The sequence below is a fragment of the Balaenoptera borealis genome (genome assembly GCF_965194805.1).
Source record: "Balaenoptera borealis genome assembly, chromosome: 1".
In the NCBI taxonomy this organism is placed as follows: Eukaryota; Metazoa; Chordata; class Mammalia; order Artiodactyla; family Balaenopteridae; genus Balaenoptera; species Balaenoptera borealis.
The window spans coordinates 113,845,054-113,868,631 of NC_138860.1; the positions used below are offsets into that span (position 1 = coordinate 113,845,054).

The following is a 23,578-nucleotide window of genomic DNA, read 5'->3' on the forward strand; positions in this document are numbered from 1 at the left end:
AATTAATGATTCTTAATTCAGTTCTGTAGTTTCTTGTCACTTATATTTGAAGAGTACTTTTAACTCAAAGGTCCCCATTGAATAAGGTAAGAATCCATAGTCAATACAGTTAAAAAGTAGATAGATAAATGAGTAAAAAGGAGAGAAGGGAAAGCTCCCCTTTATAGAAGATTACCAATCAATTGATATAGAATGAATGATGGAGTTAGAAAATCATCAATTGGTAACCATCACAGTAAAAGTTGATTAGGCAAGAGTCATCAACAGATACTAGATCTAGTGGTGGTGGAGGGAGTTTGAGGAACAGTATATTTACGTGGTCTTAAATTAATTATTATTCTAGCCAAAAATGCATATGATCTGAGTCTAATCATAAGGAAACACTGGAGAAAACTAAATTGGGTAACATTCAATAAAATAACTTGGCCCAGGGCTTCCCTGGTGGCGCAGTGGTTGAGAATCTGCCTGCCAATGCAGGGGACACGGGTTCGAGCCCTGGTCTGGGAAGATCCCACATGCCGCGGAGCAGCTGGGCCCATGAGCCACAATTACTGAGCCTGCGCGTCTGGAGCCTGTGCTCCGCAACAAGAGAGGCCGCGATGGTGAGAGGCCCGCGCACCGCGATGAAGAGTGGCCCCCACTTGCCACAACTGGAGAAAGCCCTCACACAGAAACGAAGACTCAACACAGTCATTAATAAATAAATAAATAAATAAATAAATGAACGTGAATTTCTTTAAAAAAATAAAAAATAAAAAAAAATAACTTGGCCCGTACTCTGCAAAAATGTTAGTCATGAAAGACAAAGAAAGCCTGGGGAGCCATTCCAGATTGAAGGAGGCTAAAAAGACACATGTGATCCCTGGTTAGGGAGTGGCACCCTTGCTATAAGGGACATTATAGGGACAATAGGAGAAATTGGAATTGAGCCTATAGATTAAAGTATTGTATCAATGTTATATTTCATAGATTTAATAATTGCACTTTTCTTATATAAGAGAATATCCTTCTTAGGAAACATAATACACTTAAGCATTAAGGGTTAAAGGGCCAAATAATTCAGAAAAAAATTAATGTGTAGATAGAATAATAAAGCAAATATGGCAAGGTGTTGAAAACTGGGGAATCTAGTTAAAGAGTGTACATGAGTCTTTGTACTATATTTGCAACTTGGTAAATGTGAATTATTTTCAAAATAAAACTTTTTTAAACTCAAAAGTACATTTACAAGATAAGAGTTACTAATAAATTATAGCCTTTTCTGAGAATTGAAACTCTCATTACTTCTAAATTTAAAAGTCCAAAAGTCAGAATTAGTTGTTATTACTATTATCAGCACATTTATTTAGCACTCAGTACATTCCAGGTATTGCATAAGTGCTCTAATACTTTATCTTATTTAATTCTCATAATAACCCTGTGATGATTAACTCCATTTTACAGATGCATTCACAGATGAGGAACTAAGATTTAGAGAGGTTAAGTAGTGACCCAAATCACTTGGCTAATTACTGGCAGAGTTGAGGCTCAAACCCATATAGGACTTAACTCTACAAGCTCTTATGCTAAACTGGCTCCCTTCATACTTATAAGCATTGTCAATCTCCTGTAATTAAAGGCATTTGTGATAGTAAGACTAAGGGCCATGATTATAAAGTCATATGCTCATTTAGCCATTATCGTGCAGAGCTGCACCGTCCAATACTGTAGGTACTAGCTGTGTGTAGCTATTTAAATTTAAATTAACTAAAATCAGAGGACTTCCCTGGTGGTCCAGTGGGCCTCCCAGTACAGGGGGCCCGGGTTACATTCCTGGTCGGGGTACTAGATCCCACATGCATGCCACAACTAAGAGTCCCCATGCCACCTAAAGATCCTGCATGCTGCCACTAAACATGCTGCAACGAAGATCCTGTGTGCCGCAACTAAGACCCAGCGCAGCCTAAATAAATAAATAAATAAATATTAGAATTTTTTTTAAATTAACTAAAATCAGAAATACAATTCCTTAAGCACACTAGTCATTTCGGAAGCTCGATAGCTATGAGAGGCTAGTGGCTACCACATTGGGCAGGTTATAGAGAGGTTATGAGCAAAGGCTTTGCCTACCCTGGTTTGAATCCAGGCAGAACCTGGGAAAAGTATTTAATTTCTCTAAGCCTGACTTTCCTCAGTTGTAATATGGGGATGATAATAGTCCCTACATCATGAGGTTGTTTTCTTGATTAAGTGAGATTACATGTAAAACATTTAGTATGGGACCTGGCACTGATAATTTCATAAACATTACCTACCATTTTTGTTGCTATTTATTATTAGTCATAGTAAAGAACACTTGGGAAGGATGTTGAATTTACATTTCTAATTATGAAATGTCTAGCTTGGCCGACCCCAGATTGAAAGGAGTTCCCATTTCTCCGGGCTGTAGGTCCAGATGAAAAGTGTGGGCCACATATATCATAGTTGTACTGATCACTTTCTGGATTCTTTCTTCAAACTGCCTCTCTGTGACTTTTAAGGGAAAGTATCTTACTCCTAGTTATTATTTATTTGCTTTAATTTTGTTTAATATCTGTAAGAACTGCTTCTTGGCCATCAGCTTAAGGCGCACTAACAATGAACCACGGGAGACGGTTTTAGTAAACAATTGAACATCAACCCTATTTGGAGTTTATGCCATGTAAGGAGATTGTAGATCAAGTGATAAATCTCAAATTACCAACACAAGGGAGGCAGCACTGGGAGAAGTCAAGGATTTAAGTTGTGGGACACATGAACTCTGCCTTGCTGTCCAGCAGGCCTTCTTTAGGGAAAATGGTTTTCTCTCTCTGTGCATTCCCTCATGGCCTGGAAGAGATGGTGGAGCATCTGTTGTTCATTCAGGTTCTCAGATCGTTAGACGACGAGTGATACAAGTTCTCTCACAAGCTGGGCAGCTCTCCCTAATAGAGACTGTGCTGAAAGAAAGAAGGCAAGGCAAGCTCTTCCCTTGGTCTCTGTAACTTGAAATGAATGACTTGACAGCCATTGCAGCAGAGGGATCTGGATAGAAAATCAGTGGTGTGTTTCACTTATCCATTTATTGTAGTTAAGAGTTGAAGGTTAGGGATAAGATAACTAAATTATTTTACATAAAGTGTTTCATCCAAACACTTCGGAAGGCCCATGGAATCTTTGGAAACTGAGGCTTAGCCATTTCCATCAGTGTTTTTTCCAAGGTTACCTGGAGAGCTTAAGGGAGCTGAGGAGAGAGGGTGGGTCCCCTGACTCTCAGTCGAAGATGTGTATGTCCTTGCTTCCTCCTTTATATATTGCTGAAGGATTTGCATTACTGTCCTAAAGCTGTCTTTACTTTCTGTGTAGAGTTACAATACTTTAACAGTTATTTTAAAAAATTTTTAAAAATTTTTGGCTGTGCCGCGCAGCTTGTGGGATCTTAGTTCCCCAACCAGGGATTGAACCCGCATCCTCAGCAGTGAAAGCACACAGTCTTAACCACTGGACCACCAGGGAATTCCCAACAGTTATTATAATTATTTTTAAGTAGGGTTGTGAGAAAAGTTCTAGTAATGGCATCTACTCATCTATCAGGGTGAACCTTTTAAGTTGTCATGTCTGCATTATTATAACTGCCCAATTTAAAAAAGGAAACCTTTCATAATTAGTTAGCAGGACCTTGTGTTACTCAAAATGTCTCAGCCACCCACGAGGGTGACTGAAAACATGATATTTTAATACCGTCTGAAAAAGGTATCTGTTTTCTACTGTCACATCTTTTTAGTCCTTCTCTTGATTCCACAGTGCAGGCAAGAGGGAGTGTGTCATGTAGGGAGAAAGTGGGATTGAGTTTCCTCTGCAAGTGCAGTTCCTTTATCTGGTTGTTCTGGTTACCCAGGAAATGGGAATGGATGAGAGTGGTTATCTCAGGCTGAGTGTGAAGTAGTGGATCTTTGAGTATGTCACACACACACACACATATACACAGGCGCGCATGCGCGCAGTGGAGTTCTCACAGCCTCACAGGTTTTCTTTTGCAGGGTGTAGGGATAGCCCAGAGAAAATTGGGTAGGTTAGAGTTATCCTTCAGAGCAATCAGAAATAAAAATAATCCTACTCTCTCAGTCTGTCATGTTGAAACTACAAGTAAAACTCTCTTAGAAGGATCATCTAAGCTTATTTTTATTTATGCAATTATTTCTGCATCAAAGAAGAAGTATGGTAGCTCAACTGTGTAATAGACGTCTGAACTTTTAACTTGAGGTTGCTAAAAAAAGATTAGGAAGAGCCACAGTACCAGATTGTCTTTAAAAACATGCTACAATTTGAATAGACATTTCTCCAGAGAAAAAACACAAATGGCCAATAAACACATGAAAAGATGCTCAAAATCATTAGTCATTAGGAAAATGCAAATTTAAAACCACAGTGAGAATCCACTTCACACCCACTAGGTGGCTATAATAAAAAAGGCAGATAAGAACAAGTGGTGTTGGGGATATAGGGGAATTGGAACTCTCATACTTTGCTGGTGGGAAGGTAAAATGGTGCTTTGGAAGACAATTGGGCAAAACATATGTGCATAGAAAAACTTGTCCACAAATGTTCATAACAGCATTATTCATAATAATAAAAAAGTGCAAACAACCTAAATGTCCATCAACTGACGAACAGATAAAAAAGTGGTATATCCATACAATAGAATTTTATTTGGCCATTAAAAGGAATGAAGTATGATACATACCGAAACATGGACGGACCTTGAAAACATAAATAAAAGAAGCCAGATGCAAAAGGCCACATAGTGTATGATTCCATTTCCATTTCCAAAACAGGCAAATCCATAGAGATGGAAAGTAGATCAGTAGTTGGCAAAGGATAGTGGGAGGGGAAGATGGGAAATGACTACTAACGGTATGAAGTTTCTTCGGGTGGGGGCGGGGGGAGTGATAAAAATTTTGTGAAATTAGGTAGTGGTGATTATTACCACAATTGTGAATACACTAAAAACACTGAATTGTACAGTTTAAAAGGAGGAATATTATGATGTCTCAATAAAGTGAATTATAAGGATGAATTATAATATATAATCATGTTTATGTAGTTTATATAATAGAATTATAATAAGGTTGAATTATATCTCAATAAAGCTCTTAGAAAAAAAACTTGCTGCAGCATTCTTTTCAAAAGTGATGTTGTAAAATCAGTGAACCAAACTTTAAAATCATTTTACTTTATTCCATGATTTTTATTTAAAAAAATCTTGCTTTATTTGTATTACAAACCTAAGCACTCTCTCCTAAAAGGTCTACAGACTTAGAACCCTAGGACAAGCAGAAATTCTCTAGATGAGACCCTAATGCCTGGCTTCTAATAACATGAAATGTCTAATCCAGGGGCCTTTGCAGCCCTTTGACATGAGGCTTGTTGCTTTGCATGCTCATGAGGGGGAAAATGTATTTTAAGATTAGGAAAGTCTCAAGAAATAAGCAGCAACTTCTTCCAACCTCATTCACTGTTGGGATTACAGTACTATGATTTATTTTTCCCAGCCATTTATCAGTAAAATCAGGAAAGAAATGCATGTAAATGTGTGTGTGTTTGAATGAAGGTGGGGAGTCGAAGGGGATATTGGTCTTCGAGGTAGAGTTTCCAATATTTGGGGCATACTTATTCTAAAAAGTTATTCATTGTTTATCTGAAATTCAGATTTAACTAGGTGTCCTGATTTTATCTGGCAGTTCTACCTAGAGGTAACTCAGATTTTTGTTTCTAGTTAACACTCTGGCCTGGGTGTCAGGAGGCCCAAGTATTTGTCTTTGCTTCTGCCACTAACCAGTTATATACATCAATCACCGGAAAAAATCACTTAACTACCCAAGCCTCAGTTTCCTCATCTCTAAAGTGAGGAGGTGGTACTAGTCAATCTCTGAAGTTCCTCCCAGCTTTCAAACTCTCATTCTTTGATAGTACAACTGCTACATATTATATCCCAGTTTAACTGGAAACAGAAAATGGTAATCTGAACATTGCCTCTTCAGCAAATCCAAGTAAATATCAGAGTAGGGCAATTGAAATAAATGAGAGAAACCAAATGCTATGCTCTTGGCTTTGGATTAAAAACAAATAAAAATTTAACCCTAATGAAAAATGTAAATTAATACCAGGAACATGCTTAATATTTAAAACCTTGTTTTGTGTTTTTGAGTGGGGTGGGTGGGTGAAGAAGCTGAGGTTGCCAAAATCGGTTTATTCCTTTCACTTAAACTTGGGGGGGGAAAGGTCCAAATATGTTGGGGCTCTGCCACCAAACCACAGGCAGTTCTCTGGTCTGCACTGCAGTTTGGATGACTAACAAGGCTCAGTGAAAAACAAGTGCTATTTGTTTTCCTGTGCCCAGTATTTAACTGGAAATCAGAAGGCGAAATTTCCAATCAGTTGTTAAATAGCCCCAGATGTGTGCTTAGCGCTGCTCTAGGAAGGGACATGCACGGCCTGTACCACAGCGCATGTTCAGAAATTCCTTTTCTGAATCCAAGTGATGTGTAACTGGACACGGAGCGTCCAAAAATGCCCTCTGAATAACTCAGACATTCAAGTTTGCTTGTGGAGGAGGGAACTTTTGAAAAATTTCTGTATTCTCTACTGTGTTGCATTTAAAAACCTGGAAATGATTTTTTTTTTTTTTTTTTCTTTTCGAACTTCTTCCTTTCTCTTGTTTGGCAGTTCTCCCCATGTTTAGAAAAACATGACATTAGCATACCTGATATGACGGTTTCTGTATCTACTTGTTCATTCGTCCAACACACAGTTTTCAGTGCCTGCTGGGAACTGTGCTAAGTGTGGAGGCTCCAGAGAGAAATGGGGTGGATTGCCCTGCCCTCAAGGAGCTTCCCGTGATGTGGGAGAGATGGTTACGAGACTGGGAAGTACCACCGTTGGATCCTGAAAACTGGAGAAAATGAGAATCCTCTTATTCCAAGTGCAGTTAAGGCAGCTGCTTCTGTGAAACTGACCGGGGAGCAGCATGTGGTAGAGGGCTCAGGGTTGCAGACCCAAGCACGGCTTTTTGCTCAACCAGAAGTGTCACCCCTATATATAGGAGTCTGAATATACCATTTTGGATTTTCCAGTGAGGTCTCTCCCCACATAAATTCTCTCTTAAAGGCAGATTAAATAACTAAATGTTTCAAGATTGGTTCTTCCTTTTTCTTTTTTAAAAATATCTCTTGTGGAATGACTCACTGTGTCCTGTGGGATATTCCAAGTGGTTGTGTACCAGGCATTTTTGTTCCAGAGGCTGCTTATCTCTTGGTTTTGTGGCTTGTCCATAAGAGCCTTAATTATAAGGGGCTTGATCCTCTCATGAACTAGGGTCGGTCAACTACCATATTTCCTAGGAGTGAGTTTCTGGCCCTTTTGTGGTGAGAGAGCTCTTCCTAAATGTCACTGAGGTAATTAGAGCGTTGGAAAGAGTCCAGTTTGGGCTGGTAATCCTGGTCCAGAAAGAGTTTTTGAAAGACTTCCTAGGATTTATCCTAACTCGTTGTATTAAAGCTGATGAATGTTGTCAGTGAGTGGCCCCTTGGCCTTAGGTGGTTTGCCTGGGTGTATTCTTCCTGATCAAGACATCCTGTCCTGAAGGGTTCACGCAAGCATGGACTTTTCCTGCCTCTGCTGGACTTGCTTTGTCATGGCTCTGTGGCAGAAGGTTGATGTTTTTTTGTGTAGAGTCCCATGCTGCCCTTTAAGGCTTTACTGCTAAAGGCTGATCGGGTAATCTGATGAATCTGCCCTTCCCAAGCATTGGGCAATTGTATCAAATGTTACATCTCTAGTGCCCTTGGTTAATGTGATGGACAGCCTCCAGAGAGCTGTTTGGTAGAAAAAGCAAATGTTTTGTTAAGAGAGATTGCAGAGTATTTTTTTCATGTCATGGGATGGGGGAAATCTGTCTCCTGGGAAATTCTGGTGAGACTGACTTGAAAGCTCATTGGCGTTGCCTTGGTCCTCTCATAAATTGCAGACAGTGAGGCCCTTGGTAAGCGTTCCCCACAGGTAGCTGACATTCCTTGTCTCTGAAAATGACTGCAGGATGGCCTGACTCGTTCCTAGGGAGAGTCGTTGGGTTTATTTGAGGCAACCCAGTTCTGGCATTTCAGGCCTCCGTCATCCAGCTCTCTGGCTTGGGAGCAGATTTCTTCAGGGGAGGAAGAAGCCCTGTTAGTCTTCCTTATTTCTTTGTCCAGAGTGGAACTTATATCTCAGGATCTGCCTTTGCCCTTGATCCTTATACCCTGTCCCCAGATGGCCTAGGGTCTTTGTCGCAAACTTTTAATGCCCCTGGACCAAGGAGTCATCACTGGTTTGCTTCCTTCTGCCTTGTCCTTTTTGGGTGGTGAATGACATAGCTGCGATACTAGGAAGCAGGTTGTACCTGGAAGTCAGGGGCTTATCCATCTGCCATCTCTGGCAAAAGCCCACAGTGGCCACTGCCCATTTGATCTCTAATTTTCATAACAAGCCTATGAAGTAAGTACTCTTATTATCCTCATTTTAAGATGAGGAAACTGACACAATGAGAGGTTGAGTTAACTTGTGCATGGTCACACAGTGAGTGGTGGCTATAACCTGTGTAAAGTGCTTAGAATAGTGCCTGGCACAAAGTAAGTGCTCAATAAATATTAGCAAAAATAATAATAAAAAATATCTATATATTTTTTAATGATGGGGATTAGTAGTTTGGACTAGACTCCCCCTACTTTCTCCCTTTACATCACATATCCCAGATTTTGACACTGGGATTGAATGAAGTTATACTTTGAATGGGAGTAATAGGTGAGGCAGGGATATTAGATATTTTTTTAATAAATTTATTTATTATTTATTTTTGGCTACATTGGGTCTTCGTTGCTGCATGCGGGCTTTCTCTAGTTGCGGCAAGTGGGGGCTACTCTCCGTTGTGGTGCACGGGCTTCTCATTGCAGTGGCTTCTCTTTTTGCAGAGCACAGGCTCTAGGCGTGCGGGCTTCAGCAGTTGCAGCATGCGGGCTCAGTAGTTGTGGCTCACGGGCTCTAGGGCGCAGGCTAAGTACTTGTGGCGCACAGGCTTAGTTGCTCTGCGTCATGTGGGATCTTCCCAGACCAGGGATCTAACCCGTGTCCCCTGCATCGGCAGGTGGATTCTTAACCACTGTGCCACCAGGGAAGTCCAGGATATTAGATTTTAATTACCCACTGTCATCTGGTCCAGGGCTCTCCTTTGCAGAGGAAGATACCTAGGATAAATGATTTTCCCCAAGACCTAGATGTGGGAGGTGGTCCTGACCACATCTGACTGTACATAATGACAGTATTCCTAGACACCATGTGAAGCTTCTGAAATAGTGCTGCAGTTGCTCTACCAATGGCTGGAAGTGAGCTATAGTGGCTGCTGCCTTAAAAGTAGCAAAGCATTCTAAAAGTGATTAAGCCCCCCCAGGTGTTTTGAGCCCCTCTTTCCCTGTTTCTTTTCCCCCTTTGCTTGGAGCCCTTGCCATTATCCCTCAGTCACAGATAGTGCAAGGAAGGTAGTTGGGTGACCCTTCTGAGGGACGTCATTCGGGTAAGGATTTAAAAACTGCTTCTTGGCTGCTTTCCCAGCAATATTGTGTTCCTGGGCTCCTCTGGTTGTCCTGTCTCTGGATCAGCTCCACCAGGATGCCCTGCTTTAATATCTGCATCTGTTCTTAGCCCTCTGGGGATCATTTCTTCATTGCTGTTAAATGTGTTCAGTTCAGCCGTCTCGGCTTTGGCATAGGAGATCACCGTAGTCGTCTTCAGAGACTGTGAAATGTAGACTGGAAAATGGGGGTGGGCACAAATACACGGCCTGCCTTTGGTTGAAAGCTAAGCTTAGGAAGTTCAAGAGGGCTCCAAACAGTTGTTTTGGGTTGGAGGCCCCACCTTCATCTTGCCCCCCAAGGAAATGTCCTTTAGAACCCTTTTCCCCCAAAGTGTTCTTAGATCTGTGGTTTCTGGGCCAGAATATGCAGCTCCACTTCTCTTGGGGCCTACATCAGCCATTCACAGAAGCTGTCAGTCAGGGGTTATCCAGAAAAAGGGGACCAGCTGTGGGTATATATGGGGAGAGGTTTATTACAGGAAATCAGCTTATGACACTGTTGGGACAGGCAAGGTAAGTCAGAAACCTGTAGGGCCGGTAGTCAGGAAGGGCAGCCAGAACTCTCTGGCAGGAGCCAAAGCTGCTGTCTCCAGGTGGGATTTCTTCTTCCTCAGGGAAGCCTCAGCTCTGCTCGTAAGGCCTTTCAACCGATTGATCAGGCCCACACGATTATCTAAGATAATCTCCCTTACTTAGAGCCACCTGATTGTGGACTTTAATTATATCTACAAAATACTTTCACAGCAACAACTAGATTAGTGTTTGATTGGATAACTGGAGACTATAGCCAAGCCAAATTGACATATAAAACTGAACGTCACAGAAGCACTTGTATTTAAAATTTTTACAGCCTGATGTTCTCGTCATGCTAGATCTACTGTAGTCTCTATTCGATCATTTTCAGATTCTTTGGCAGTTTTTGTTGCTGTTGTTGTTTACTATAGCAGATCTCTCTTCTTCCAGCCAAGCAATTTTTTGCTTCCATAACAGTCACTACGATTTTCTGTCTGCCCCTTCCATTCCCTTTCTCCTCCACTTTCACCAGCATAGCTCCTCCAGCTTCTGGGGAAGGTGGCGGGGAGAGAGAGAAGGAAACAACCTGACCGGGAGACTGTGCAAGAGGTAGAGAAGGCACAACCCGCTCCTCTGCCTTACTGCTTTCCCCTGTCACTCTTGTAAAAGCCTGGGTTTGTATTGCATAGTTTCTGGAGTCCTGCAGGCGCAGTTTGAATGTGCACTCATCCCTTGCTAAAATTATGTAATCTGGGGCTTTACCTAACCTCTCAGAAGAAACTCTGACAACAGTTTCTTCAGTTGTCAGATGTGAGGATTCAGAATCTATGAAACATGCACTAAATGATCAGTAAGCGCCTGTGTGACTTTCTCTCCCAGTGTTCTATTAATCCAGGGTCCAGGGGCTCCTGTCTACCCTACTCTACTGATTTCTTGAGCTTAGTAGCAACTACTTCATGGAGGTGGAGTAGAAAGAGCTCTCAAGTGAGAAATGAGGTGTTTGGTTCTGTGGTCAATCCTGCTTTCTACCAACTCTGTGCCTCAGGCAGATTCTTTAGCTTCTTTGAGCCTCAGTTTCCTTGTCTGCAAAATTGAACTTAGATTGTCAGTCTTGATGAAGAGGAACTCTGTAAAGAGAATTCTAGGTACCTATTTGGAGCCAACTGTTTGTAAAATTCAGTTTGTGCCCTTGAACCTGGGTTGGCAGATTGGATGTAACTTAAAAGAAAAATAGAAGAAAGAATCCTTCTTAGGGATTTCCCAGAAGTACACTTGGAGGGCCACAATAGATTGAGGATCATGGCAAGTACTGGTAATGATGCCAACATTTTATTGTTTTTTCCTGAAAAACACCCTTTAGATGATAAATACACTTTAAATTTTGAGTCAAGCTCCTTCTAACATCATGCTGCATTGGAAGATGGGGAAGGATAAATTTAAGAGTCTCAAGAGATGATTTTGTAAGGTCATTGAGGATCCCTGTGTGGCCTGGGGCTCTACTTTGGAAAACTCTATATTATAAAGCAGCTTATGCTTCATTAATTTGGTAACCTGTGGGGACTGAGTTCATCTTTCAGATGCAGTGAGTTATTTTGCTTGTCTTTGTGTATATATGTATTTACATATACTATTGTTTTTGTAACATTTCCATGGGAGATTAGAGTATTGCTTTTGTACTGGCTCACGTTCAAGTTTGTGCGTGTTTCTATTTGGAGGGTAGCATCTCAGAGCTTTCCTCTTGGACATGTGTAAACATGTAGGGCATTAAGAACAGAAGGCACTTTAAATCCTTTATTCTTTATATTTCAACAGGAATAAAAATTAAAAGCAGAGAATGATCATCATGAATGTTTTGAGAAAAATTGTTGAATATATTTTAATTCATTTTATTGGACAGAGTAATATGGTTGTGGATACAAAATTAAAACATCCAAGAATTTTTAAATGGTTGCATGGATTTGTGTTTCTTGAGTGCACTACTGGCAGAGACCACAATCACATGGCTCATGAATATGTAGCTTTGCGAATTATGACTGTAGGTTCATGGGCATGGAAGTTATTATTTCTTTAAAACAAACTTTGAAAAAAACATTGAGTCATGATATATGGTTAGTAGAAAAACATGTTTCAGATCACATTTCATATCACGAGACTTTGGAGGAACTAGGCAAGCACAGTCCTCCCAGGAATTGGGGTAGGGAGAACGTGTGATTTTCCTCTTTCAGAATGTAGGGTTCCATCCTCATTTGGGAGGTAAATATTTCAAGACTGTTCCAGCACTTTATGTAAGTTTGTTTTTGCTGGACTTGATGCACAAAATACATCAAAGCATAATCTCCTCAATGCCTTTCTGTGTGGGCACTGTTACGAGTTCTCAGGCCAATCTGCATAGATCCTACTTATACATAAACCTAAACTCTAGAGAAATGCCTATTCTACTTTACCATAAGTCTTTTTTTCCCCTAGAATTGAACTAGCAAATTCTTGGCATGGCAGGTGTTTCTGAAATGCCCATGTGTTTTTCGTTGCTTTATTTGTTTTTCTTGTTTTGCTCTTCCTGTTCTCCTAAGCAGGCGTCTCCAGAAAGAGATGTGTCAGTGCAAGAGTCAAGAAAAAGGAATAGGAATAGTAAAGGTTGGGGGTAGGGCAGGACAGAAGAGGGAGAGGAGCTGATCCTGATTGTGCAAGTGTTGAACTTCCAGCAATGCCAAAGTCATGTAAATGTGCGAAGTTGCGTGTGCGAGTTAAAGCAGCCTCATGGAGCTGTAACCTGAATAGCAGGCGCTCACCCAAGCGATAACTCAGGCTCCAAATGGACCACAGCCCAGCTATTGGGTGTGCATGTGTGTGTGTGTGTGTGTGTGTGTGTGTGTGTGTGTGTGTGAAAGAGAGAGAGGGAGAGAGAGAGAGAGCTTGATTCCTGGAACAGATTTTCCTCTGAGATTTCAGCAAGCATTTCTTTATCATTGGGGAGCTATGGCTCCTCATTTCACAGGGCCCATTTCTATCTTTTTAGATACAGAAGAAGATGACTCCAAAAATGACTTGGCTTTACTCTCACCCTCTTAGCTTTTTTTTAACCAGTGCAGGGGAGAAAATTCTTGCTTGTTCTCCAAGCAATCCTATTCACGCTTTACAAAGATTGGAGTTTACATAATATTTTTATCTATGGCACAGAGCAGTGATCCTCAAGTATGCCTGGGAATCATGGGGTAGTGGGCAGAGGATTATAATGCAGTTGCCTGACCCTACATTCCCACCCCCACCCTGGAACCTGCATTTTAACATACTTCTTTCTGTGATACACTGATCTGAGGATCCCACTTCGGGAAGCAGTGAGATTTCTTCTTAACACTGGTTTTACTACGTCTTCAAAATCTGGTGTGTATTTTACATTTATGACACAGGTCAATTTAACTAGCAACATTTCAAGCTCTCAATGGCCAGTGGCTACTGTACTGGACAGCCATAGAGCCAGGAAAGCCTGCCCTGAGCCCCTGGCAGACGCATGATTGACCATGGCACTCATTCCCCTTTCTCCACTGCTCCTGAATATGACCTCAGAATTCTGCCCAGCACAGAACTTGAGGTAGCCACTGCCAATTAATGGGACCTCAGGATTCATACATTCATTTAATACTTATTGAGTGTCTTTTCTATACCCAACACTGCGCTTGGGATATGCCCATAAACAAAGCAGGCTCAAATCCCAGCCTCTGAAGGAGCTTACATTCTAGTGGGAGGAGATGGGCTATAAGCATAATATATAAGTAAATTACACGGTAGTTTAGAAGCTGGCTATATTATACTCTAATCTAGAAATAAGAAGATGTAAAGCAGGTGTGAGGGAGTCAGAGTGCTGGAGTGGGGGCTGCCGGGTGGTTGGATTGTAATTTTAAATAGGCTCCATCGAGAAGGTAACATGTGAGTAGACATGAAGGAGATGAGGGGAAACTTCAGAGGAAACTCAATTGCCACCCGTGCAATTACGTGCGGCCTGCATTTTCATCTGGGAACGTGGACGAGGTGGGAGGAGGTGGGTAGGACTAGGTGAGGCCTTACAATATGGCATTATCCTCAGCAAAGATGCTCTCTCCCTCCTCACTGAAGACCACTTCAGCTTGGGGGAGGCCGCAGAGAGACTGTGAGGCAACCGCTAGGCCTCTGAGTCAGCTGATGTGCTGAGATAAGTGCTAAGACGAAGAGCCTCAGTTCCAGGAAAATGGTGTCTTCACCCATTAGCCGGCATTTGGTTCCCTTCACTGAGGCTTGGGAGATCAATCTTGAGGCTTCAGTGGGTCTGCTTAGGACTTTAAGAGTTAAAGCTTAAACGCAGGTGTGGAAACAAAAGGGCTGGTTGCCTCTTTTGCTTGTTTCTTGCTCTTTTGGACAAGGTTGTTGAATCTGATCCAGAAAAAATAATAAACTTGGCTCTTGTTGCCTAGCCGTAAGTTCTTGTAATAAAACTCCCAGCACTGGCAGAGAGAGTAATGTTCTGCTTTTTTAAAAAGTCTGGTAGCATAACCAGAATGTAAAATACAAATGCTGTGCTTGGTTTCAGTAGGGAAGAGCAGTCGGGAGAAGGGGTGGCTCAGTGTGCATTTTGAAGCCTGGGGCTTGTTGGACAGTCAGGTGCTTCACGTTTGCCCCGTCAATGGATGCTTGCTAAGATTCAGGATTCTCAGAGCTCAGGGCTCTGTTTGTTCCCACAGGAAGATGTTTGTCATGTCAGGGAATGTCAGAGGACTGGGTTTTAATTAGCAAGCAGGAGGAAAGTTTAGTGGATTCTGCGGGGAGACATGGAACTACTAAATGATTTAATAATTGGTTTTTAGGTGGAGCTATTAGATGAAAAATCAAATACTAGCTTTAAAGCCTGGCTGAAAGATCATTTCTGGGCAGTGAGGGAAGTAAGCGTTGTGAGAATGAAGAAATTATGGCATAGCCTTTCCTGTAAGTAACACCATTGAGCTTTCATTCAACAAGCAATCACTGAGTCCCTGCTTTGTGCCCAGCGCCTTGCCAGGCCAGGAGATTCAGAACGAACTAGGCGCTCTCTTGGCCTTCAAGTGATTGTCAAGTGGGGTGGCAGGTTTGCTGGTAAATAATAGCAGTTCATGCGAGAGAAGGGCTGGGCTAGTGGTCTGCACAAGGCACGGAGGGTAGCTCCATCCCGAGGAAAGAAAGGGAGTCTGGGAGGTTTTACAGAGAAAGTGAAAACCTGTGGAGGACAAGGAACGGTTACCCGGCGAGCAAGAGGTGGTGAGCAAGCCAGGTGGGGAACAGGATGTAAAAAGACTCAGGAGATCTGAAGCAGCATGATGTGTTCTGCCATTGTGAGTGGTTCCATATGGCGAGTACTTGGGGGAGTGGTGGGAAGTGGGGCAGGCAGAGGCCCTCTCTGGTCATGTGCCAAGTCAGATGCTTAGATGCTATCCTGCCTCATCATGTGTTTACTTCGTAGAAAGATCTCCTTGGTGACAGTATGGGTGAGGGTTGGAGAGAGACAGGGTTGGCAGCTTGGACAGCAGGAGGTTACTGTAATGGTTGAGATACTAGGTTGGTTGAGACATAAGGGCCGGAAGTGTGGTGGTAGCAGCACAAGGACCTACGAATAAGGTGGAAGATGGGGGAGGGAATGAATTGCCTTGGAAAGTTTCTGCCACTTTATCCAAATATAAAACCCTTGCTCTTCAGGGAGATCAGCTTGGTGCTTTGTGACCACCTAGAGGGATGGGATAGGGAGGGTGGGAGGGAGACGCAAGAGGGAGGAGATATGGGGATATATGTATATGTATAACTGATTCACTTTGTTATACAGCAGAAACTAACACACCATTGTAAAGCAATTATACTCCAATAAAGATGTTTTAAAAAAAAACACAAAAAAACCCTTGCTCTTTAACACTTTTTTAAAACAATTCCATATTTAGTCATGTAGTTATTATCCTTGCAATAGTGATTGTAACCACTTCTCCTATTAGAAAAATACTATTTTTCCTTCTATGTCTTGTTTTTTGTTATTCTCTTTATATCTCTGTTCTTCCACAAACTTTAACCCAAGCCGGACTCCGGTAAGGACAGACAGCACACCAGGAAGATTAGGCAGGGACTGGAGTGCTGACTGGTATAGGAGTGGTGATACTGACGTGTCATGTCTTTATTTCCAGAGGGCTCTTAACAGGTTCTAGCATGACGTCCTTACAGGCAATATGAGGATAATTCCGTTGGGTTACTTTGTAGTTGGCGAACAACCTGGGCAAGTGCTGTTTAATGTGCTTGGGTCAGCGTGGGAGCGTGCCTGTAAGTCACAGACCTCAGCCTTGTCTGGTTCAGCTTCTCAGGGATTTAGATGAATGTGTAGCTGGCGCACACATGAAATTTAGAGATTTTTGACAGCGAACAGAATGAGGATGTATATGTGGTCTTTACAGAGTTGAAATACGGGTCTAAAGAGTTTGATTTATATTACAGAAGCGCCGGTGTAAGGGAAGGATGTAAGGGAAGGTGTAAGGGAAGGAGTCTCAAGCTGATAAAATAAAGACCTGGGGCTTTAAGTATCGACGTGTCCACCTCCACCTCCACCTCCCTGGTGTGAGCTGCTGTTCTTTCTCCCCTGGATTATTCCAGAAGTCTACTACTGGTCTCCTGCTCCTTGTCTCCCTGCAGTCTAGACTGGCCCTATTAGCCAGAGTGATCCTGTTAAAACATCTGTTAGATGTTTTCATGAACTCTCAATGGTGGCCCATCTCACCCAGACTAAACACCACAGTCCTTAGCAACAGTCTGTAAGGTTCTGTTGGACCTACTGGTCTCCTCTGTGATCTCTGACCTCTCCTCCTACTCATCTGCCCCTCACCTCTGTGCTCCAGCCACACTGGCCTCCTTGCTGTCCCTTCCGCATGCGAGACCTGTACCCTCGCCGCTGCCTCCACCTGAGAACTCTTCCCCTGACATCCACGTGCCCGGCTCTTTCATCTCCTTCAGCTTTTCACCTGCTCAGTGACTTTCTCAGTTAGACTTGTCCCATCACAACACTTTATAGTGCCCCCTCCTCTTCTCTCAATTTATATCATTCCTTCACACTTATTAACATATATTTTAATTGTTTATATTTTGTTCCTCTGACTTCCTTACTAGACTGTAAGCTTCACAAAACAGGAAATTTTGTCTGTTGCCCTCTCTAGTATATCCCCAGCACCTAGAAAGGTGCCTGGCACTCAATAAATATTTGTTGGATGTATGTTTAAAGCATAAATTAATGGTTATGAGATAATAGTAGGGTTCAGCTGATATAAAAGCTGATGTGATCTTGGGCCTCATGCAGTGTTCACATAGATATAGAAAGATATTTATCATAAAGAATTGGCTCACGTGATTATGGAGGCTAGCAAGTTCAAATTCTGCAGAGCCAATGTCCCAGTTTGAGTCCGAAGGGCAGCAGGCTGCTGTAGAACCAGGAAGAGCTGATGCCCAGTTCAAAAGCCGTCAGCAGGAGAATCCTCTCTTACTCAGCCGAAGGGTCAGCCTTTTGTTCTATTTAGGCCTTCGACTGATTGGGTGAGGCCCACACCCATTAGGAAGGGCAATCTGTTTTAGTTAGTCTACTGATCTAAATGTTAATCTCATCCAAAAACACCGTCACAGAAATGCTCACAATAATGTTTGACCAAGTATCTGGTACCCTGTAGCCCGGTCACCTTGACACCTAAAACTAACCTTCACAGTACTCTCATCAGACCACACCCAAAACCCTAGGTCTTGTTCTAGGCACCACATGCCAGAGACTATGCTGATGAAACTCTGACAACCTTGGTGTCTGGGGAGGAGTTGGGGGGAGTTGGGACTGTTGGCCTGAAAAAGTGAAGTCGTGACTGGGGTTGAGTGATGTCTTCAAACATTTGAAGGCTTATCTCATGCAAGAAAGAGGAAGGAATTCTTTGGTCTGGAAGGCCCACCTCAGACAAGTGGACGGAGGGCAAATCTTACAGGTAGAATGTAGGAAGAGAACTCTTCTGCCTTGGAAGCTACCCAGGTCTTCTTTCTGGAAGGGTTCAGGCGGCGGCCAGCTGTAAGCAGGAGTCCGAAGTGTCCTGTTCTGGTCCTGTTCTGGTTTGATTTATATTACAGAAGTGCTGGTGTAAGGGAAGATTGTAAGGGAAGATGTAAGGGAAGGAGTGCTGCTTCTCTGACCTTGGGTAGGCCTTTAGCCTACCCAAGAGGTTTCCTCCTCTCGGAGGTTTCCTCCTCTCTACCGTGGAAATCAGACTAGCCTACCTCACAGGTCATCCTGAGGATCAGGTGGAAATAACACCACCTTGTAAAACTCTTTGGGGGTTGGGGTCAGAGTGAGAGAACTGGTGGTCAGAAGGAGCACCGACTAACCCCTTGCCGCGGCAGAAAATTTCCACCGACCCACAGTCAGGGACGCTTCTCTGCCCCTGGCAGCTTTGCTTTCTTCTCACTGGAATGCGCCTGAGGAGTGGCAGTTGACTCCTTTTCCAAATTCCTCAGCCCTGAGTGTATGATCTGTGCTGCTGCTGGCCCTGGGGGAGACGGACGCGCGAAGTGCACGGCGCACGGAGGGAGCTGCACCTTTCGAGGAGTCAGCTACACGGTGGCGTCGCTTTTAATTACTTCAAGATACGTTCCCGAGTTGCTCCCCATTTCTACTCTTATTTACACTATTCATATTCTTGCCTCTGGAATGCACCAGGGTGATCTATCCCACCTTCCACTCTGAAGAAATGTACTCTCTGCATAACGTATTTAAAGCCCAAGTGTTTTATTTTATGGCTGTAACATGAATGAGAAAAAAAGAGCAGAACATCCAGGGATGCTTGCCTAAGCATTCAGAACTGTGCTGGCAGTGGGACAAAGGCCTTTGGGCTGTTGTGGGTTTTTTCGGTGACAGGCTTAATAAAAACGACTTTTTAGCACAAGTGCTTTTCAGTGAAAAGAAAATTTTACTACAGTGCTTAAGTCAGAAAATCAGATAAACATTGTTTGAAGTTCAGTGTTGATGAGGAGCTAAGCTTCAGAGGATTTATGCATAGGGTTGGCATGGTTCTTGTTGGCAGGTAGTTGGTTCAGGAGCTTTTTCTTATGCAGGTGATGTCAAAACAAGGTCAAAGCTAAATGGTCCCCACTGGTTTTGCTTATAACTGGCATTGGGACATGCAGCAAGTGTCATTACTACCCTTGGTAGCACTTCATGGTGCCTGATACATAGTAAGTGTACAGTAAATGGTGACTGTTGTCAGTGGTCAGAGTTTACGCTCAGCTTATTAATGATTAGTTCCGGATTTCCCAAACCAATACAAACCAGAAAGGTTCTATTATTCTTTATTAAGTACTAAACGGCCCAATTTCTAGGATAGAAAGAGCTGTCAATTTGGGGATCCAATTTGGGGGTCCAGTAGATGTTCGAGTGGCAGTTAACGTTCGGTCAGTCCAAAGCTTAAACCAGGATTTCTCAGTCATGGCGCTACCGACATTTAAGATAATTATTTGTTATGGGGGCTGTCCTGTGCGCTGTAGGATGTTTAGCAGCGTCCCTGGCCTCTATTCACCAGATGCCAGTAGCTCCTCCTTCCCAGTTGTGATGATCAAAAATGTTTCCAGGCATTGCCAAATGTTCCCTGGGGGGCAGAATCACCCCTGGTTAAGTACCACTGGTGTAGAGGAAACTGTGAGATGCACGTCGGGCTTTTCAAACTGTGGATCACGCAGTACCCGTTAAGGCTAGGCTTCTCAACTGTGGCTGAACATTGGAATCACCCAGGGAGCTTTAAAAAATCCTGATGCCTGGCTCCCATCCCCAAGTTCTAATCCGGGATATGGCCTGGGCCTCAGGATATTTAGAAACTCTTCAGATGCTTCTAGTTTTCAGCCAAGAGGGTGACTGCAGCATGAGTAGGTGATGGAATCAATTCGGTGAAGTGCTTCTTTGCTAGCATTTAAAAAGTATATGTACATATAGTTGAAGAGAAAATATTAATGCCTAGCATAATAGTTAGGGTAAGTACTATTTTGTATGTGTGTGGAGGCTGGAAACACTGCTGGCAAGGGTAGAACCCTAAGCAAAATCCCTGCCCTCAACCTGCTGTTAGTCTGGCTATAACCACTTCAGAAACTGCTTGCTTTTTGTTAATGATAGTTAATGTGAAAACATTTTTTGTTGAGGTATAATTGACATATAGCATTATATTAGTTTCAGGTGTTCAACATAGTCTTCAATATTTGTATATATTGTAAAATGATCACCACAATAAGTCTAGTTAACATCTGTCACCATACGTACAGAATTTTTTTTCTTGTGGTGAGAACTTTTAAGATCTGTTGTCTTTAGCAACTTTCAAACATGCGATACAATGTTACTAACTATAGTCACTAAGCTGTACATTACATCCCCATGACTTATTTAGTTTATAAGTTGAAGTTTGTACCTTTTGACCCCTTCACCCATTTCACTCACCCCCTACCTCCCACCTCTGGCAACCACCAGTCTGTTCGCAGTATCTGTGAATTTGGTTTTTCGTTTTGTTTTTAGATTCCACATATAAATGAGATCATATGGCATTTGGCTTTGTCTGACTTACTTCACTTAGCATAATGCCCTTGAGGTCCATCCATGTTGTTGCAAATGGCAAGATTTTATTCTTTTTTATGGCTGAAAATATTCCATTGTGTATATATACCACATCTTTATTCATTCATCCATGGGCACTGAGGTTGTTTCCATATCTTGGCTGTTGTAAATAATGCTGCAGGGTGCATATATCTTTTCAAGTTAGTGTTTTCATTTTCTTCGGATAAATACTCAGAAGTGGAATTGCTGAATCGTATGGTAGTTCTGTTGTTAATGTGAAATTTAATACAAAACATTGAGAGTTCCGTGGCTTGGGAATTTTTGAGCCTTTTTGCTCACATTTTGAGGTTCCACCCTGACACTGATAAAATCAGTTATAAATGCTAGCCAATAAAGATGACATGCATATTTTCACCAGCAGCTAAATTTAATTATAGTACAGCAACAAGATGATAATTTTCCCCCTTTGTTTGGGTTAATTATATATACCATGATATGCTAGGTCAGCAATGGTCTAAATACATCCAGCAAAAATGTGGGACTTGCATAAATCATCCCAAAAGTTTTATGAGGATCAGTCTAACAGCCTCTTGACTTCATTATCTATGGGAATTTGGGGGTCTTACAAAATAAACTGTAATACACATTCATCTCACTGCGAGGAAGTAGTATCAAGTGGTAGAAGACTGGCCAGCTCTGGCCATTTTTTATCTCAGTGCTCAGGAGACATTAAACCAAAGGGACTCTTACTGTGTTCCTGTGGTGGTGACTCTGATGGCAGAGACTGCAACCGTGGAAGACTCGGACGTCAAGTTCAGGTGCTAGCAGGCCTTTGGGATCACTTGCACTGATCCAGAAGCCCATTACAAGCCCATGAAAACACTCACCAAGCCTTCCTATTTAACTTGAAACTCATTACTTGAAAGGTTGGCCTTCAATTTAGGTATCTGGAAAATAGTGATGATAAGTTTCATGATTCCTCACAGTGCACTCTCTCATCACAAAGTTCTTTAAAAATTCAAAAGGACATCCTGCATTGTTTGTAGTTTTGTCTTTACCTGGAAGAAGGTAGGCTTGTGATTATTTCTTGAATCAGCTGCTGAAAAAAGATGATGTGCCTATGTAACAAAGGGAAGAGGTTGGATTGACAAATATCCATTAATTGTCTGATTAGTTCTTTCTCTAATTATGATTCAGCTCTGGGTGACTGCACCACATTAAATATGCAATTCTGTTTCTTCTAGGTGTCTGAGGGTTCTGTGGTCCATTTTTCATCAGGAAACTTCTCCTTGTCAGCAGAAACAGAGGAAAGGAGCTTCCCGCATGGAAATGAGCATCTGTTAAATTGGGCCCGAAAGGAATACGGAGCAGTTACTTCATTCACTGAACTCAAGATAGCAAGAAACATTTATATTAAAGTGGGGGAAGGTAAATTTTTTGTGGCTTCAATTACTGACTGATTTATGACAGTCAGTTTTTTTCTTTTCTGAGACCAGGTGGTTAGGGCAAGGAATTATAGAATTACAGATTGTTGGAGCTGGCGGGGACCTGAGGGATCACGGGGGCCTGCTCCCCACCACATGCCCTCCTTCCCTTTTTCCTTCTGAGGAAACAGACCTGGTAATGGGGAGAAGTGGGGAGTAGCCTGGTTGAGAGAGGAGAAGGTTGTTGTGTAGAATTTAGAAGACACGCATGCACAGAAGTCAGAAGAAGTGAGTGCGGGCCGAGAAGCTGAGGTGTGGGAAAGGAGGGGATACCTGATGGAATGCAGGCAGAGTTAGCAGGATGGGTCAACAGTTAGAGCTTCGTCCCACCTATAATTCTGTAGACATTTGAAGCCAATGTCAGCGTTATGGCCTCGAGACATCAGTTATGTTTTGGACAATAGCAGAGGAAAAGTGTTTGAAAATATTTTTAATACTAATGCCTGTTACGAGGACAAATTATTGGAGAAAGGAACTGTTTAGCCTTGATAAGAAATTGCCCATTTTAATTTCCTTGCCTTGCAGAGGGATATAAATATCTGGTGACTCAACTTTGAAAGCATATTATTTCTTAAATAACTTTTTAATCGTTATTTTTAGTTGAGTATATTTGGAGCTCCCGAATAAGTTACTGGAAATAACAACTCTTGTGAATGGGTCCTTGTTACAGTCAGGTGATTATGTGAAAATGGCATTTCAGGTCCTCAGGGTCCATCTGCTTTCTTTTGAAACCCACAGCAATTGTCACCTCTTCCACAGGCAGCGTGGCAGCACAAATGAATTATTGAATGCTAGTTCCTGGCCCTTTTTTGGATCTGGGATGTTTGATGTAGATGCAGGAAGAGGTGGACCCTGAAGTTGAGTGTGTGCTCTGCGCAGAGGCCATATCAGGTGCCTTCACATGCACCCCACTTAACCCTGCCAGTAATCCTAGGAGAAAACCGTTATTTCCACCATTTTGCAGAGGGGTTGGTGGAGGGTTAACCTAACTTGCTCATATCCACATTACTAGCAAGTGACAAAACTAGAACTCAAACTCAGGTTTCCTGACCTTTGAGTCTAATGCTTATTTCCTGATGCTGCATTTTAAGTCTTAGCCAAATGAGCATAACCTAAACGTGAAAGTAGGCTACCTGGATGGGAAGACTTGTTTAGTTGAGTAGAGGGAGGAAGAGTTTTAGATGAGAACTGGATTCAGAAAGTTGAAGTTTGTTACTAAACTCTCATGGTATTCAGGCAGCTAAGCATAGAGGTCAAGTCCCATTGGGACAAAACAAAAAGTCTCTTTTAATAAAGGTTCTAAGCCCTGACCAATAGTCTCTATTTCTG

The 23,578-nt window shown here is 42.3% G+C and overlaps 1 protein-coding gene across 14 annotated transcripts in view; it reads left to right on the forward strand.

Annotated features, from left to right (window-relative positions):
* The window catches only part of TGFBR3 (transforming growth factor beta receptor 3), a 199,962-nt gene that overhangs the window by 125,869 nt on the left and 50,515 nt on the right, over positions 1 to 23,578 (forward strand). For all 14 annotated transcript variants that reach the window (XM_082383857.1, XM_082383859.1, XM_082383853.1 and 11 more), the window contains one exon: positions 22,010 to 22,193. In XM_082383857.1, the coding sequence (XP_082239983.1) occupies positions 22,010 to 22,193 (184 nt within the window). The remainder of the gene's footprint in view (positions 1 to 22,009; positions 22,194 to 23,578) is intronic.